The sequence below is a fragment of the Phlebotomus argentipes genome, unplaced genomic scaffold (assembly GCF_947086385.1).
Source record: "Phlebotomus argentipes unplaced genomic scaffold, Phlebotomus argentipes genome assembly contig_42, whole genome shotgun sequence".
Classification (NCBI taxonomy): domain Eukaryota; kingdom Metazoa; phylum Arthropoda; class Insecta; order Diptera; family Psychodidae; genus Phlebotomus; species Phlebotomus argentipes.
Genome location: NW_026776171.1, coordinates 227,748 through 243,701, shown reverse-complemented (window position 1 = coordinate 243,701; position 15,954 = coordinate 227,748). Strand labels below are relative to the sequence as shown.

At 44.7% G+C, this 15,954-nt stretch overlaps 4 protein-coding genes across 6 annotated transcripts; 1 reads left to right on the top strand and 3 right to left on the bottom strand.

The window, feature by feature from the left end:
• Window positions 1-29: 29 nt before the first annotated feature.
• Window positions 30-2,152, bottom strand: LOC132257296 (facilitated trehalose transporter Tret1). The gene is made up of 4 exons (XM_059754150.1): window positions 1,775-2,152; window positions 1,406-1,567; window positions 1,193-1,335; window positions 30-1,136 (listed from the first exon to the last, which is right to left on the bottom strand). The coding sequence occupies exons 1-4, from the start codon at window positions 1,902-1,904 to the stop codon at window positions 96-98; spliced, it is 1,476 nt and encodes a 491-aa protein (XP_059610133.1). The 5' UTR covers window positions 1,905-2,152; the 3' UTR covers window positions 30-95.
• Window positions 2,153-2,826: 674 nt separating this feature from the next.
• LOC132257297 (facilitated trehalose transporter Tret1) lies at window positions 2,827-10,088 on the bottom strand. 2 transcript variants are annotated; one of them, XM_059754152.1, is made up of 6 exons: window positions 9,882-10,088; window positions 6,778-6,892; window positions 6,249-6,350; window positions 4,850-5,035; window positions 4,021-4,765; window positions 2,827-3,937 (listed from the first exon to the last, which is right to left on the bottom strand). In XM_059754152.1, exons 2-6 carry the CDS (start codon window positions 6,887-6,889, stop codon window positions 3,661-3,663), a joined length of 1,422 nt encoding a protein of 473 aa, XP_059610135.1. In that variant the 5' UTR covers window positions 6,890-6,892; window positions 9,882-10,088; the 3' UTR covers window positions 2,827-3,660. The 2 variants fall into 2 exon arrangements, with proteins under 2 accessions (XP_059610135.1, XP_059610134.1); XM_059754151.1 differs by lacking the exon at window positions 9,882-10,088 and adding an exon at window positions 6,979-7,179.
• Window positions 10,089-11,269: 1,181 nt separating this feature from the next.
• LOC132257182 (lysophospholipid acyltransferase 5) lies at window positions 11,270-13,862 on the bottom strand. Of its 2 annotated transcripts, none has more exons than XM_059753974.1 (4): window positions 13,557-13,862; window positions 13,345-13,481; window positions 12,244-13,283; window positions 11,270-12,170 (listed from the first exon to the last, which is right to left on the bottom strand). In XM_059753974.1, exons 2-4 carry the CDS (start codon window positions 13,433-13,435, stop codon window positions 11,895-11,897), a joined length of 1,407 nt encoding a protein of 468 aa, XP_059609957.1. In that variant the 5' UTR covers window positions 13,436-13,481; window positions 13,557-13,862; the 3' UTR covers window positions 11,270-11,894. The 2 variants fall into 2 exon arrangements, with proteins under 2 accessions (XP_059609957.1, XP_059609958.1); XM_059753975.1 differs by having other exon boundaries at window positions 13,721-13,862.
• A 623-nt stretch (window positions 13,863-14,485) lies between these two features.
• On the top strand, window positions 14,486-15,831 carry LOC132257183 (26S proteasome non-ATPase regulatory subunit 14). Its single transcript, XM_059753976.1, has 3 exons — window positions 14,486-14,827; window positions 14,902-15,497; window positions 15,564-15,831. The coding sequence occupies exons 1-3, from the start codon at window positions 14,650-14,652 to the stop codon at window positions 15,723-15,725; spliced, it is 936 nt and encodes a 311-aa protein (XP_059609959.1). The 5' UTR covers window positions 14,486-14,649; the 3' UTR covers window positions 15,726-15,831.
• Window positions 15,832-15,954: the final 123 nt, after the last annotated feature.

The following is a 15,954-nucleotide window of genomic DNA, read 5'->3' as shown; positions in this document are numbered from 1 at the left end:
AAAGATGTGCTACAGTAACCTAAAGCAGATTTTGGTATTCTTCATTTAAATTGTATTTATAGTGCACCTAGGAATGTATACAAATCATAGCTTATTTACTGCTCTTCCGGCCTTCGTCCGTTCAGTCTGTCCTGGATCTCCTGTAGACTCTGACCTTTGGTCTCCATGACCGTCGTGAAGGTGAAGACGAAGGCGCCGCAGCAGAACAAACCGAAGATCCAGAACGCCCAGTGACTTCCCACAGCACTGTCCAGAGCCGAGAAGTACTTGGTGACGAGGAAGCCAAGAATCCAGCAAGTTGACGCCACCATTGAGGATGCGATCGATTTCACATTGGCCGGAAACATTTCACCCAGAACAGCCCAAGGCAACGGTCCAAATCCCACGCAGTAAACTGAGACGAAGCCAATAACAGACAGAACGGGAAGCCATCCAATGTCTGGCACCACTTCAGCCTTCTTGTAGTCCAGGAAGAAATACAGTCCCAAGAGCGCGTGACAAATGGCCATGCCAAGTCCTGAGAAGAGTAGAATAATCTTCCTGCCGAGCCTGTCGACAACGAAAGGCGTCAAACCGCTGGCAACAACTTGGACAATGCCCACTATGATCGTCGCAATGGCGGGTTCGAGTGAGCTTCCGGTCTTGGCGAAGATGATCTGACTGTAGAACAGCACCACGTTGATGCCGGACAATTGCTGGAAGGATATCAATCCTGCGCAGATGATCAGAGCCTTGAAATTGCCTTTGTTCCGCACGAGATCCTTAATCGTGCCCTTGTTCTTCATCGCCTCATCAACAGCTTCCTGGATTTTCAGCGCCTCTTCCTGGACACCTTCAGCGGTTTTTCCTCTCAGGAATTGCAGTGACTTGATGGCATTGGTCTTGTCTCCCTTCTGGGTGTAATAGTAGGGTGTTTCTGGCATGAAGAAGAAGGCCGCTGCGAAGCCCAGTGGTGGAATCAAGCAAATCCACTGCAGACTCACATAGGTCACGTATGGACCTATGGCGTAGACGTACAGGATTCCAGCCACAATGAATAGTTGCATTAAGGATCCCAGAGCACCCCGGAATTGATCGGATGCGATTTCTCCAATGTACATTGTCTGCACGGTCATCACGAAACCGACACCAAAACCCTGAAGAAAACAGTTTGAATTATTACTGATCAAATCAAGGATCAAGATTGACTGACCTGCAGGAAACGAGCCACGTACATCTGTGGGACATTGTTAGTGGTGATGAGGAGTATCCAGGAGACGGCGAAGAAAGCCGTGCTGGACAGCAATGTCCACTTGCGGCCGATCTTATCCGCCAAGGGTCCGGCAATGAAAGGCGCTGCGGAGGAAGACGAATAATTGCACGCGCTTCTTATCAAATTGGGGCGTATACAAGAGTGCACACTCACCGATGAGGGCTCCAAGAGCCACCAGTGATCCGATCCATGAGAGCTGCTCGTCATCTGGTGGGCCATCCAGGGGAGTGTCATCTTGTGTAGCGCTGCTGATCTTGGGGAACACTGGTGATGTCCATCCCAAAGTCGTTCCCAGTGCCAAACTCGCGATATTAACTGGAATTGAGCGCGACAAAGTGCGATTAACGCAAATGTTTTGTATAAACAAATGAGTTAATTGGGATCTTTATTTGCGCGCAAAAAGAAAGTCCACTAATGAGGTCAATTATCTCACTCCCGCGGGATTTTGCGTCAATTGCACATCTTTAGTGTTTTTAAGCTTTGATTTTCAAGTGATTCAGGTCACAGGAAGGTGATTTTTACCAACAACACCAGCCAGAAATTGCCTGTAGCTCTTGCCCTGCTCCATCCTGAACCGCTGGGATTTCAAGAAATCTCGGTCGGACGACTCAAACGCACTGACTGGCTGATAGTTAAGTTCAGCCGGATTCATTGACTACACAGAATTCTGTCTCGACTGAAAACTGGGAGAAGTAATCTCGTCACTTCCACTGTTGTGTTGGTGAAATATGCGAAATTGATGTGAGGAAAATGCCACTTGTTCACCAGTTTTGATATCACAATTGAGTTTCGACATGCACTAATGTGGGTTCTTAAGAGAAATCTCTTCAGCGGATACACCAAATTGGCACAAATTGGACTATTCTCACTTTCTGCTTGGAGCTCTGATGGCACAATAACACTGGAAGATCGGGTCAGTGTCAGTTATATAGACTCTCTTATCGCCTATAGATCATACTCGCCCATTCTTACGACATATCAACAATATTTGCACTGATTGCACTTGAATCACACTTATCGAATTGCAATTGAATGCATTTCTCCGCAATAAGACGCACCTTCAAGCGGAAATTTCTCGCATTTTTGGCCGGTTCTTCCCAGAAAGGCGATCACATTTTGAGATTGTAATCGCTATTGATCTTCATTCAAGGTTTCCCGCCAATTTGTCGCATAATTCTTTCACATTTTTTATGTGTTTTCATCATTTTGCTGTGCATTTCCTGTTGATATGCTCAATTAAGATGATCACAAACGACACTAAGTGACATCATATTCCCACGTTTTGTACATAAGAAAAGACGCTAAATCGCTGAATAAGAATTTATTATTCGCTCAGGAAATTTCTGAGTAATTTTCCTCAAATCACTGCTTATCAGAGGGCTTCTGATAGCCACTCAGGAGGAATTAATTACCTTTGGCGGCATTAACCACTCCAGAGAACTGCACCTCAATTCCTGATAGACGCCAAGTGTTGTCGATATGCAACAATCTTCGTCATTCCAGTGGCGCGCCAGAGTCAACAAGAAATCACTTGCACTACAAAAATCACACAAATGATTAATAAAAAGCCAATATTTATCACTAAAGAAGTATAATATATTTTTATTCTTTACTGCTACACATTCTTTAAATGACTAATCGTATAACACTTTGTACAGAAAATGAACAATCATGATTTTCTCAGCAGAAAAATCTAAATTACAGATAACATTCTTCTTTTCGCGAATTATGAAAAATGATATATATTATAGAATAAAACTTCTGTCAAAAGAGTGATATTTTTGCTTCTTTTTTCTAAGACATTTAGCTAAAACTACAAGAGATAAGATAATGGTTTTTGTGAAATTAATAAATTTCCTCTACGAACATTTGGAAATCTCTTCCATCCGACTTTGTCTCACTCAACTTTCATCTTAAAAATACATCTTCACCATCTCAAAATGCAGTCTGTGACTCTTTCATGGATTTCTATATATGTGTGTTGTTTTTTTTAGAATAATTTCTTCTACAGCTGAAAAACCAGATTAAAATTGAACATAAAACAGAACAGACACTTCTTCTGGGCTTTTTGTTTCGGAAGACCTGATCGCGATATGTTTTTTTTTTCTTTTCAGTTAATTTTTACACAATTATGCCCATCAATATCTTCTTCTTATTGTCCTTCTTCACCATCTCACTTTAGCACCTTTCCGATAAAACTTGAACCACTAAATTCGTCTTTGTATGGCTTGTAAAATGAAAAATCAGAGAGCTGCTTAATACCTAATCTTACAATCATTTCAAATCGACGATGGAACTCTAAACTTGTTCACAATAAATGCACTTTCTCAGGGACAGAGCAACAAAATGATAGTCAGGCATTAACATGAAGTATTGCTAACAGATATTACTTAAGGCTATAGTTGTGGTTAGTTCTGCTTTCCCGCCAAGATCATCTGGATCTCAGCGCCGCTCTTGCCCTTGGTTTCAGGCACCTTCAGTGCCACGAAGACTGTGGCAATGGCCATGCAGACGGCGAAGATCCAGAAGGTGATGTCGCTGCCGAAGTTCTCGAGCATCATGCCGAAGCATTTGGTCACAATGAACACTAGAGTCCAGTTCAGCATGACGGCAATTGAGGAGGCCATGCCCTTTACGTCGGGACCAAAGAGCTCGCCCATCATCATCCAAGGAATGGGGCCGAAGCTGAGAAGGCAAAAGATCAGTATTTATGGTTTTTAAGGGCGGGGCATGAGAGTAGGCGGAGCTTCGGTGTAACTCTAACTTACCCAAGGGAGAAGCTGACGATGAAGAGAACGAGGGAAATCAGAGGCAGCCATCCAATAGATGAGACATCATGTTTTGCATCCATGAGATGGAAGTATATGCCAAGCATGGTCAAGCAAGCGCCCATCACGATACTGCTCTGCATAAGGAGAATCCTCCTTCCAGCCTTGTCGATCAACAGCGTGGATCCGAATGTCATGAAGACCTGCACCACTCCCACAATGATCGTACAGACCGAAGCGTCGAATGATGTGCCAGCCTTTTGGAAGATCGGCTCAGTGTAGAAGATCACAGCGTTGATGCCGGAGATTTGCTGGAACAGCATCAGACAGAGGCAAATGATGAGACCAGCCCTATTTGCTGGGATTGTCCACAAGTCCCTGATCGAAGCTTTGCCCGCTGCCGAGTCCACATCATTCTGGATGACCTGAATCGCAGCTCTAGAGTTGCACTCCTTTCCCCAGAGCCACTTCAGCGCCTTCACTGCATCGTTTCTCTTCTCTTTCTTCACGAGATGAACAGGACTCTCGGGCAGGAAGAACATCCCAACAATCAGGAGGGCTGGAGGAATGGCACAAACACCGCTCAGTGTTCTCCAGTCCACGAAGGAGCCCACGGCGTACACCAGAAGGATGCCCATGGTGAGGAAGAGCTGGAAGAAGGATCCCAGAGCACCTCTAATCGATGCCTCTCCAATCTCTGAGATAAACATCGGCGCCACCACGCAAACCGCTCCAGTAGCAATTCCTGGAATGACATCGCAGTCAATTAAGAGCCACCGGGTGAGATAAGACAGCTTTATGGGGGCCATAATGGTAAGTAGATGCTTACCGGCGAAAATGCGGCCTGCGTAGAGCATTCCCACATTCGTGGCGGAAATGATGAGGCCCCAGCTGAGGAGGAAGGGCACCCCCAGAGCCATGTTGATGTACTTCCTGCCGATCATGTCAGCCAGAATGCCAGCTGGAATGGCGCCGAAGAACGCCCCAATGGCCAGAAGCGAACCCACCCATGATTCTGCAATAGAGAGCAAATATTTGAGCAAAGCTCCACTATCAAACAAAGTATGGGGAGTCTCGTCAAGTTTCCCATTGAGTGTTTTGATGTGAGTAAGAATCTCGTGACATGAGACCCTTTGCCAGCTCAATAAGCACGCAATAAGTGTATGAGAAGCACACACCTTATCGGCTTGTTATTGACCCAGAGAGTGTGAGAGAGAGTGAGAAGAATGGGAACAAGTTGAAGATCATCGTCGATAAAAGATTGCGCGATATTTGATTCATTTTGATCACAAAAATATACACACATTAATTAGTTCCTCATTATCAATCCGCCACGAGTGATTATTTTGACGTACATATAGTTTAAAATAATATTTTTCTACTGTGACAAACTTACAACTGCCCTCGAGATTACATCCACTTGAACTCTGACTCTGAAACTTTTCCTAATCTTATCAACCCCTTGACTGATTTACTAGCGTTTTGATAAGTTTCCCCGAATCTACAGCATCACTCACAGCAAAACTCTCACACGACAGAGCTTTTAAATTAGCGTCACTCATGGCGAATTGGAGTGGAAACTCAGGCTGATGGATTAATTTCAAACCACGTAAATTGCTCTCTCTCTCTCTCTGTTTCTGCAATACGCAAATGGGCTTGAGTGTCGCAGCAAACGCAAATAGAAGCCACAAGTAAACAATTTCATAACCATCGAGTGGCTTGGGATGACCATTAAGGGATGGGAAGTGCAATTCGCTGCATTTCTTCTGCGGCCCACGTAAATTGCCATAAATAATTATGCTGCTCTGTCTTCAGTGTATCAACAAACCACTCCCAATACCATTAGTTTTGAGGGCACATCATATTCACCTTGCATTCAGAGCGTCACAGGGTGGAGTTGATGAGTGCATAGATTAAAGATAATTAATTTGTAGTGAGTTTGTTTAGTAATCAAGTGGCAGAGATCTTTCAAATTTGATTAATTGCATTTGAGATGTTTATAAATTCTCCGAGAATTGCTGTAGATTTAGTGATAAAATCATAATAAATATGATTGCATTCTTTAAAAAAATATTCCAAGTAAGCTTAGTTCAGTATCTTGAGACAACATGCCTTTAAGATGAAAAGTATTGGCGTTGAAAGAAATTTTTGATATTTTCTTCATCTACGTAGTTTCCCTTATTAGCTCTGATCTGAGGGGAAATGCGTGAAAGAAGTTTAATTCTTACCTTGTTCGGATGTCATTGCGAGTGATTCATTGGACTTTAGCTGGTTCACGACAGGAGAAGTCCACGCCAAGACGGTTCCAGCACTCACGGCGCCCAAAGCCACTGAAAAGACAAATGGGAAAGACGTTTTTTGTCAATTGCGCTGCAGAAGACGCGCGAAAAATTGCACTGCGCTGCCAATTGAGGAAGGAATGTCTTGAACTTGAACTAGTGACAAGCCTCCAAAGGCACTCATCGTGTCGCCACCTCGCTCAATATTGATCTTGCGCGAGAGAATTTATGTAATCACTGATTTTTATGCAAACGACACTATCTGTAGTCGATTAGAATTTCTGTAGCATTCCTGCGCGAAGACTATTATTTTAATGTTTTCTCTCTTTTTTCATAACTGTATTCAGTGGAAATTTTTATTTATCAAAACTTGTTCACCTTTTGAGGAAAATTTATAATATTGACGTGCCTTTTTTTCGCCATGGCGAGTGGATAAAAAGTGGAATAAATTAATCTGTTGATTTAATTCATAAATTACCTATTGTGGCCGCAATAAATTGCATAAGTTTGCGTGTTGATCCAACGCCATCTTGGATGGGGTCATAAAGCATCGGATTGGCACTGTTCGGGTCGTCCTCCTTTTGGCTCATATTCTGCAAAAGGGAAATTAATTGGTTTATTAAACCCACAACACTCCTTTTAATTCCCCGGAATGCGTTGAAAGCGCGAAATTTACAACCTGCCAAAAGTGAACCATAGCTTTGGTCAAAGCCTTTGACGAAGACATTTTCTTTTTTTCTCCACTTGAGCACTCGCGATCGCAGCAAATTGTAGTTTTCACACTGATTTTCCGAAGGGAACTGATGCATTTTCACGATACAAAATAGACGGAGTCTGAATGACGGATTAATGCTTATAAAATTAGCCGAAAGACGTAAGATGACTTGAGGATGTTTTGGCAGAAACAATTATGATGATGTGAGAAATACCTTTTGATTGCTCGCGCTCTGTTCGCGATAGTAAGTGTCTGTTCCACAAGCGATCGCACAATCATTCTCAGACACTCGATCATTCTGCCCAGGCTTCTCACCTCGCCTCACATCGTCTTGTTCTTTGGCCGAGATCTCCTGTTAAAAATAGAGCAACACACCCACCGAACGTCATGTCTTTGGCCCGAATTAATCCGCGGCATTCAATTGTGTTTTTGGTCACTCTTTCACCCTCCCGAGAGCGCGGCATCCTCAATTGAATCCCAACCATGTGACTCCAAATGATCACCCGAAAAGAATTGACGCTATTTTTGTACTTATTCATTTGATAATTTCGCGATAAATTCACAAGCATAAAAGCAATGATTTGCGCTGAAATTATTTTATCTCTTTCCCCGCGGGGAATTTTTTTCGTCTATTTCCTCGATATAATTAAATTGGATGGCGTCGAGGCAGCTTTTCAGAGAATCACTAATCACATTGCGGGGTCGCAGGTCATCTTATTGGCATTTGTAATTAATTCGCGGGAAATTTGCATTCTGCACGCATTTTGCGCGATATTCGTCAACATGCAACTAAGATGCTTGAGAGCCTTTGTCTCTCCGGCACCACACAATCATGCAAATGTGCTGAAAGAAATGCTTTTTGATAGTCAGAGAGTGAATCATGGCTCGAGGAGAAAGAAGTCTAAAGTTTCAATTGTTGTGTATGTTGATTTAATTGCGATTTCCGCCGACAGTTTTGGGATGATTTGTCGTGCGGCGCTTCGCTGTGTTTATTTTAATTATATTCAAAACTCAAAACACGCACTTTGAATTTACTGTTTACTCTTTTGTGGGTCAACGACGAGGCGACAAGATTCGCGCTCTACGAAATCCAGCCACAAACAAGCCTCCAAAATCCGCGAAATAGGGTGTGTTTTACCACCCTTTTCTTCACAATTCTTGTGACCTGCCTCAAGGAGGTAAAGTCCGATTAAGTAGATGCACATTGAATCTGCATAAATGCGAAGGACTAATGAGTGAATTTCAAACACTCGCGAAAGTGAAGCGCGAGACAGAAAAAGACCAGGCAAAAAGTGTCGCTAAAATTAAAGACAAACAGATGGAGTGTGAAAGAGGATCAATGGAAAATTTCATGTTCTCGACAATTACTAATTTATGAACTCAAGCAACCTTTTTTTACAAACAGCTGTAAAGAGCAAAGTGATAATGCTAAATTAAACAAATTGCCACGATTTCAGATAATCCTGCAAATTCTTGTTGCGAGTAGTTAAAGAAACATTAAACTACGTTTCGTTTCAGACGCTAAAGATAATCAGAATAGAAGATAGCTGAATTAAAATTTCTTTAAAATGAACTAAATTAAAGTGAAAATTTATTGAGAGTTCTCAACTGATGTTTATGGACTGATATCACAAAATGCACTTATCGATCGTTCAAGTGCTCGTATCGAAAGAGTTACCGAGAATATGATTTTGGTGATTAAAACAAACATGAGATAGCGTTAATCATTACGCAATGAAAACTCGAGTGTTCAAAAGAGCAAATGAAATATTCAGGATCAAAATGTAGCGTTTCAAAACATATATTTGAACTTAAAAATATTTTTTAAAGAAGTTTGTAATGAATTCAGAATCAGGATAACCACGATTAGCGTAAATTTTTCTTATTATTTGCCATTCTAGAGCCAAAATCGTTCGACTTTTTCAATGGATGTGTCGAATATCAAATCGGAATTCAATATTCAGTCATATACATTCGCTTTTGTATAACGGAAGAGTGCAAAAACAGACAATTCCAGTCATATAATTTATTCGTCTGTCTGTTTTTCAGATTATCACAGAAACACTTCTTGTAGCATTTCCTGCTTTTCCATCGAGGGATTGGCTTTTTATCCCACACCGAAACCGCGCTCAACCTTCACCAGAGGTCAATCGCTCACGTTGAAAGTATATATTTTAATGACGAGGGAGAGAACTCCAGACGACAAAAGACACGAACGTCACACGCGCTCGAAGGCAGTGATAAGGTTTTTTTCTGCCCTTTTCTCTTGCATTTGGACAGTTTTTTGAGTAGTAGTTTTCCTTGGGCGCTCGCGATCTCTTCCAACTTCCTCGTCAAACTGTCGATATGCCATCCGGAGCCATGTGGCTCTGTGTGTGTCTCATTTCCCCGATAAAAGAAACCATTGGGAATATTTATTTTTAAACAGGCACGCGCTTTTTATGCTCTTCAAGCGCCCATCTCAAAGTCAAATTTTCTCCCAGTTCTTCACGTGATTCTCCTCAATTTGTCTTCCAATCTCTTCAATTAGCTGGAAAATGTATTGGGAAAAAAGGTGGGAAAATTGTGCACTGTGCGGCTTTTTGTTCAGAGAGAAAATCGTACAATATTGGAATCCTTGACATGATTTGTGTGAGTGAATTTTTTGGACTTGCAACTCACTAAGTGGCTAATTGGAGGTGCTTCTATATCGGGTCTTCGTCAGTGATTTTTATCACTAAAAGTGACTCCTCATGTTTTATCAGAAAGAAAATATTCCACAATCACTGATAATAAATCACCCATGTTTTCGGAGCTTCTTCAAAACGTTGTAAATTTCTACGCTTTCCACGCGCTTTCTTATGCAAAGTCACACAAATGTGTCTTACCTCAAATTCTCGAAAAGTCTCTGGCTGTAAACACAAAGAAAACACCGCACAAGCGAGGACTTCACTCACTCTGTCTCTCTCTCAACTGAGGATGAAATACAAGATTACCAAGCCTGAGGATTAGCCCAGAGACTCTGACTGGCTGTGCGTGAGCTTCACGGAGGAGAGCCAAGCAAGAACTGATGATATGCGACCAAATGCCAGGCACATGAACTCTCCAAGCCCGAAAGAGCGAGATAGTGTAGAATCGCATGGAAGGCAGACAGTGTGAATGGTGTAAAGCGGCGCGCCGATCGATTTTTAATCCTACACACAAATTCTCTGGCGCTTCGCCCCATCGTCTGCCCTCCTTGCCAGAGACGAGCCTCCAAAGATTATTTTTGCCACGAATCTCCGAGAGACACTCGCGCCATGGACGTTCCACTGCCTCGCGGACTAAATGGCATGATTCTGCTCGAAAAACCAACCCTTCGAAATCGGCGCGCACACACACACAACGCATGCCTGCGGTGACCAAGGGCTGAGCGGTTGGGGCGCATGACGTCAGAGGGTTGCATCATCCCTGAGAGGAAGGTCTTGCATCAGAGAAAACCTCGCAGATAAGTTGCCACACTCTCTCTGACTCACATTCAATTACCATAAAAATCAGCATCGATTATCCAAAGTGCCGTGTTAATCTGCACACGTTCGAGAGTCTCGTGTGTCGCCCACTGTCTCGCCTGCCGGCCAAACGGGATGGGCAGCTTTTGGCGCTGCTGTGGAGGTGAAACTCGCTCCACGACCCGAAATTGGAGCACGAGTTTGGGTGGGAAAGTTGCCCCCAGAAGAGAAGGTCTCGCTCAAAAGGGACTCTCAGCTGGCGTCGTGTGAGGTCACACGCGCCGCGCCGATCGATGCGGAGGGAGAAAAAGGGGCTCGTCGGCAGCTGGATTGCCATTCGCCGACACGAGAGGCTCACGTTGTGCTACCCTCTCTGTGAATGACGCAATTCCCCGAACGCCTCGTGTAAGGGCGGCTGATTCATCGCACGCGGTGAGGCGCGCAGGGATTCGGCCGCTTTTGAGGTAGTCTCAGCCGAGGGGTCAACGCTCGGCTCTCAGCGAATTGACGCGCGTGCACCTCGAGCGAATATTCCGAATAATGTGTAGAGAATAATGGAATCATAGAGAATGAAGAGAATATTGCGAAAACTGCATGAGAAAGCGAATATTATAAGTGTTCAAGTATTTAAAGGAATTTCGCCGAATAATTCCAGAAACATGATTTGATAATTCTGTATTGAAAGAAAGAATTGCAGAAAAATTCCATTTTGTCGAAATTTTTCCAACCAAACAGAGTTTATTTCGCAGTTTTTCTCTTAAATATAGAATTTGTGGTAAGAAAACATGAAAGTCATTAAAAGAAGCTAAGCCTATGATTAAATATATGCCATCGGCATTATTCATCATTCTACAAGTGTTTCTTCGCATTGAAAATTCTGATAAACTGATGATTTCATTGAGTTTTAAATTGAAGAGGAATTAATTCTAGAAAAATTTGCCAACAATGCAAAAGCTGTTTACCCCTCGAATTCGTCCCACTGTTAACTCTAAACTAAACCACAAAGAGCCATCACAAATCGTCGTAAAATCACACCACTTAATTCATGATCTCTCTTCGCCTCTCCCACAAGGCAATTTATTAGAATATCTCTGCAAATTAACCTTGGCGCCTCAGAATCCAACGATCTCTCAGTAACACAGCACTTTTCACGTCCAATTACTCTTTTATTCATAAATAACATACGAAGAGAGGATTATTTGTGAAATAAATAGTGAGAAGAAATTCTCTGTGCATTTTTCGACCCTCTAACTCTGTGTCCTCCTATTTGAGTACATTTAGGCGAGACTATGGCTAGAGAAGAGACTACTGGATTCAAATTGTACTGCTTGCAATGACTGTCGGATTACCTGTTCATACTTGCGATAAGTACTGTGTGCTATTATGGCTCGGACGAGGATCTGCACGCCTAGGTTATTGACTCTTCTCGGCGGCACGCCTCTCGCGCGGGAAGAGCGCCTTCAGGACGAAATGAACGGGGATGTAGAGCAGAGCGTAAACGTAGCCGAAGAAGTACACAGCGCGGAAAATGGCCCAATATCTGGAGAAGCTGAGAAAGGCGAAGGGCGTGAGACACCAGCCCATGCCGACGATGGCGTAGAACTTTAGCAGGACGTAGAACACGGGCTGCAAAGTGGGATTCTCAAGCAGTCGCCTTAGCTTCGTGTTGCCTTTAACGATGGTGTCGAACTGAAAAATTCATTGACATTGATTACAAGGCGTGTTCATCGCTAAATATCACATTAGATTCCGTTCAACTCACATCTCTCTCAATATAGACCACAATGAACTCCATGAGGAAGCTGACATAGTAGCCACTGTGGAATCCATGCCAGACAGCCAGAAACAGAAGCGTGGACGCCTGAGAAATCTCCCTGCTGCCCAGGAACTTCAGGCGCTTGTAAATGTGTCTGGCCACCCATCGATTTGTCGCCACATTGAAGGCTTCGATGTAGTGCGTGAACTTGCTGGCTCTCTCCAGTATTCCGATCTTCACATTCTCACCAGCTGACCAGTCCTCCTCATCCGGACGCTCCGTCTTCGAGGTACTGCGGAAAGTCAGCCCGAATCGCGTACAAACACCCTCAGACAGGAGCCACACTGACATGTACTTGTAGAGCGTCAATCTTCCCCAGAGTCCCATCAGGATAAGCCTCTTGAAGTACCCCGAAGAAGCGTACTCCTCAGACAAGAGGTGAGAATCCGAGGCGAAGATGTTGCCCACTTGATACACAGCCAGGTAGAAGAAACCCAAGAGGAACCTCTTGAAGCCAGCATCGACAAAGCCCTGATACTTGTCGAACTCCTTGGCCAGGAATCTCTCGTATTGATGGTAGGGAAATTGCGGCCCCACGAGGAAGCTGCCCGGAAAGTACGTATATGAGGCGATTTGCAGGAGGTTCGGCATCTTCCGAATGCCATACACATCCATTTCCTTGGGCTCGTCACCCTTCTGATGAGTTCCAAACGTGTCACAGATGTCAAAGGTCAGTCCAATCAATCGCAGCACTAAAACGCAGTGCGGCATCGTCCAGACGATGTCATAGTTGTCCGTGCCGGTGAGGATGTAGCCGAAGAGTAAGTGACTCATGTGGAAAGCGAATGAGGCCATCCGGAGGTTCTTCGTCGGTCCCAGGAGTCGGATCAGGATGAAAGTGGCCACGACGGCGAGAATACTGTGATAGATGTCCACTCCGTAGTTAAAGTAGCAGATGCCCATGCCGGAGGTGATCATGAAGATATGCTGGTGCAGCTCAGGCATGTCCCAGATGTACTTCCTGTACAGCAGTGACAGCGGATACCCTGAAATAGCCACAATTGCATCACATAACAGTCTCGTGACAGGGATTAGCTCTCTTCCTACCAAACACACTGGACAGCAGCAGTCTCAGGGCGGGTTCCGTGGCCCCCACAGCACCCGCCAGCTGACCAATGTAACTCCCGGACTCAGTCATTGCGCACTCCCGAAAATATCACGCGATTTTGTTTGTCCTCGAGAATCTGCAAAACAAGGAAATTGAGGTTAAGGTCAGTGGACAGGGGAAAACTGCCGATAATCTCGGCGGAGACACGCACAAATCACACCACAGATCGCTGGCGACTGCTCGTCCTATCGACAAGCATCACACTTTAAAGCGGATGGCAATTGGAGGCATAATTGAATATTTATCGGGGGATTTCTCAACTGAGTGCAGTGCTTTGGGGCCACGTAGGGTGACACAGAAGACACAATCGCTGACCTCTTTCCCGTGCACACTGAGGACACGCCGGCAGTGCGTATCAGAAGCGCTTGTCACTGATAAAATCGCTTTTACGCAGGATATTTTGATAAAATACACACAGCGAATCACACAAGAAGGATTCTTTCTGCTCTGCAACCCGGATGACGGCGCTGTAATTGTTATCCTAACGGGTCGACTGAGTACTCAATATTCGTACCACTTACAATACTCACTAGCAAATCCGTTAAAATCAAACACAATTCTGCGGACGGAAATCTTTATTTTAATCTCTTCGTCGTCTTTATGCAGAAACAAAAAGTTTTGCTAAAATATTCTGCAAAATTTCTAAGCAAATTAGAGTTTCTAAAAAATTTGTTCCTCTGAAAATGAACAACCCTGAAAATTCACACATTTGCTTTGCATAATCGCGCTTCTATATGCAAATTTCATATGAGCAATAAGAGGTGACACAGCGAGGCTTTCACTATATGAATGATTGGCTAGATTGGCTTTATTGACTCATGAGTAATTTGCAAAATAAGCATTGAAGAACATTCAGAAGAATAATACAAAAATTATGTATTTTGCACAAATTCTACAATAACTCAACAAACATTTGATACACAGGATATACACTATAAACACCTAGATAAATTACGCAGAAGGAACTGAAGGAAAAGATTGAAACACAGAAAAGAAGAAAAGAATTTCTCAGTGTTTGTTTCGCTATCTTTTGTGGTACGCGCGAAAACACTTTTCCACATGCGAAACATCCGCCGGGTTGATGTGGAATTGCCACGTTCCACACATGACTTGACAAACTCTCAGTGTTTTGAGGTTAAGAAAGTCTTAGCTTGCATCTTTATCCGCTTTTCTGTGATTTTCCGAGGAAAAACACCCCCAGAAGTTCAGTGCGCGCTACAGAAGACTGCTCCGGACGACTGACTATGGATCGCTTGCTTCGCTTGGGCGGCGCAATGCCGGGACTGACGCAGGCGGCTCCGCCAACGGACGCCCCCGTGGTGGACACGGCCGAGCAGGTGTACATCTCCTCCCTGGCGCTCCTCAAGATGCTCAAGCACGGCCGGGCGGGCGTGCCGATGGAGGTCATGGGCCTGATGTTGGGTGAGTGAAGAAAGGCGCCTTTGTCCCTTTCGCCGTTCTAACTAAGGAGGCTTTGTGTGCTCTTCCGGTCGCAGGGGAGTTCGTGGATGATTACACCGTCCAGGTGATCGACGTGTTCGCCATGCCGCAGACGGGCACTGGGGTGTCCGTGGAGGCCGTGGACCCTGTCTTCCAGGCCAAGATGTTGGACATGCTGAAGCAGACCGGGCGTCCGGAGATGGTCGTCGGCTGGTACCACTCCCACCCGGGCTTCGGCTGCTGGCTGTCCGGCGTGGACATCAACACGCAGCAGTCATTCGAGGCGCTGAGCGAGCGCGCCGTGGCAGTCGTGGTGGATCCCATTCAGTCGGTGAAGGGCAAAGTGGTGATCGACGCCTTCCGGCTCATCAATCCCAACATGCTGGTGCTGGGCCAGGAGCCGCGCCAGACCACCAGCAATCTGGGCCACCTGCAGAAGCCCTCCGTGCAGGCGCTCATCCACGGTCTCAATCGCCACTACTACTCCATCAGCATAAACTACCGCAAGAACGAGCTGGAGCAGAAGATGCTGCTGAATCTGCACAAGAAGTCCTGGATGGACGGCCTCACGCTGGCCAACTACCACGAGCACTGCACCATCAACGAGACCACGGTGTCGGAGATGCTGGAGCTGGCCAAGAACTACAACAAGGTGAGTGAAAATCCCCGGAAATTGTCGCAATTTCTCTCATGCCTTTATTTTCGCGCTCGCTTGCAGGCTCTGGAGGACGAGGAGAAGATGACGCCCGAGCAGCTGGCGATCAAGAATGTGGGCAAGCAGGACCCCAAACGGCATCTGGAGGAGAAAGTGGAGACGCTCATGCAGAACAACATTGTCCAGTGTCTGGGCGCGATGCTGGACACAGTCGTGTTCAAGTGATTCTCACATCCTCCTCCTCATCCCTGGGCAACTCTCCTTGCCTGTGCGCCTCTAGAGTTAATCTTCTCCCCCTGTACTTGAAGCTTTTTTAAATGGACAAAATCACAACAGCTGTTTTACTGGCGATGTGCTCCTCTTGAGATTGTGTTGTTTTGTCGCCACTGAATCTCGACAAGATCAAAATTCTGGAAGGTTTCGCTTGAGCAAAAATTGCATTAGTCGGGAAACG

Excerpts from the sequence above, each read along its gene's own strand:
- LOC132257296 (XM_059754150.1), bottom strand. The coding sequence starts at position 1,904 with ATGAATCCGGCTGAACTTAACTATCAGCCAGTCAGTGCGTTTGAGTCG. Across the intron at positions 1,568-1,774 it reads ATTTCTGGCTGGTGTTGTTG|TTAATATCGCGAGTTTGGCA; the intron begins GTAAAAATCACC and ends GCTCAATTCCAG. Across the intron at positions 1,137-1,192 it reads ACGTGGCTCGTTTCCTGCAG|GGTTTTGGTGTCGGTTTCGT; the intron begins GTCAGTCAATCT and ends TGTTTTCTTCAG.
- LOC132257297 (XM_059754151.1), bottom strand. The coding sequence starts at position 7,026 with ATGTCTTCGTCAAAGGCTTTGACCAAAGCTATGGTTCACTTTTGGCAG. Across the intron at positions 6,893-6,978 it reads CTATGGTTCACTTTTGGCAG|AATATGAGCCAAAAGGAGGA; the intron begins GTTGTAAATTTC and ends TCCCTTTTGCAG. Across the intron at positions 4,766-4,849 it reads CGCAGGCCGCATTTTCGCCG|GAATTGCTACTGGAGCGGTT; the intron begins GTAAGCATCTAC and ends ATGTCATTCCAG.
- LOC132257182 (XM_059753974.1), bottom strand. The coding sequence starts at position 13,435 with ATGACTGAGTCCGGGAGTTACATTGGTCAGCTGGCGGGTGCTGTGGGG. Across the intron at positions 13,284-13,344 it reads GCTGCTGTCCAGTGTGTTTG|GGTATCCGCTGTCACTGCTG; the intron begins GTAGGAAGAGAG and ends TGGCTATTTCAG. Across the intron at positions 12,171-12,243 it reads TGGTCTATATTGAGAGAGAT|TTCGACACCATCGTTAAAGG; the intron begins GTGAGTTGAACG and ends TGAATTTTTCAG.
- LOC132257183 (XM_059753976.1), top strand. The coding sequence starts at position 14,650 with ATGGATCGCTTGCTTCGCTTGGGCGGCGCAATGCCGGGACTGACGCAG. Across the intron at positions 14,828-14,901 it reads GGTCATGGGCCTGATGTTGG|GGGAGTTCGTGGATGATTAC; the intron begins GTGAGTGAAGAA and ends TTCCGGTCGCAG. Across the intron at positions 15,498-15,563 it reads TGGCCAAGAACTACAACAAG|GCTCTGGAGGACGAGGAGAA; the intron begins GTGAGTGAAAAT and ends GCTCGCTTGCAG.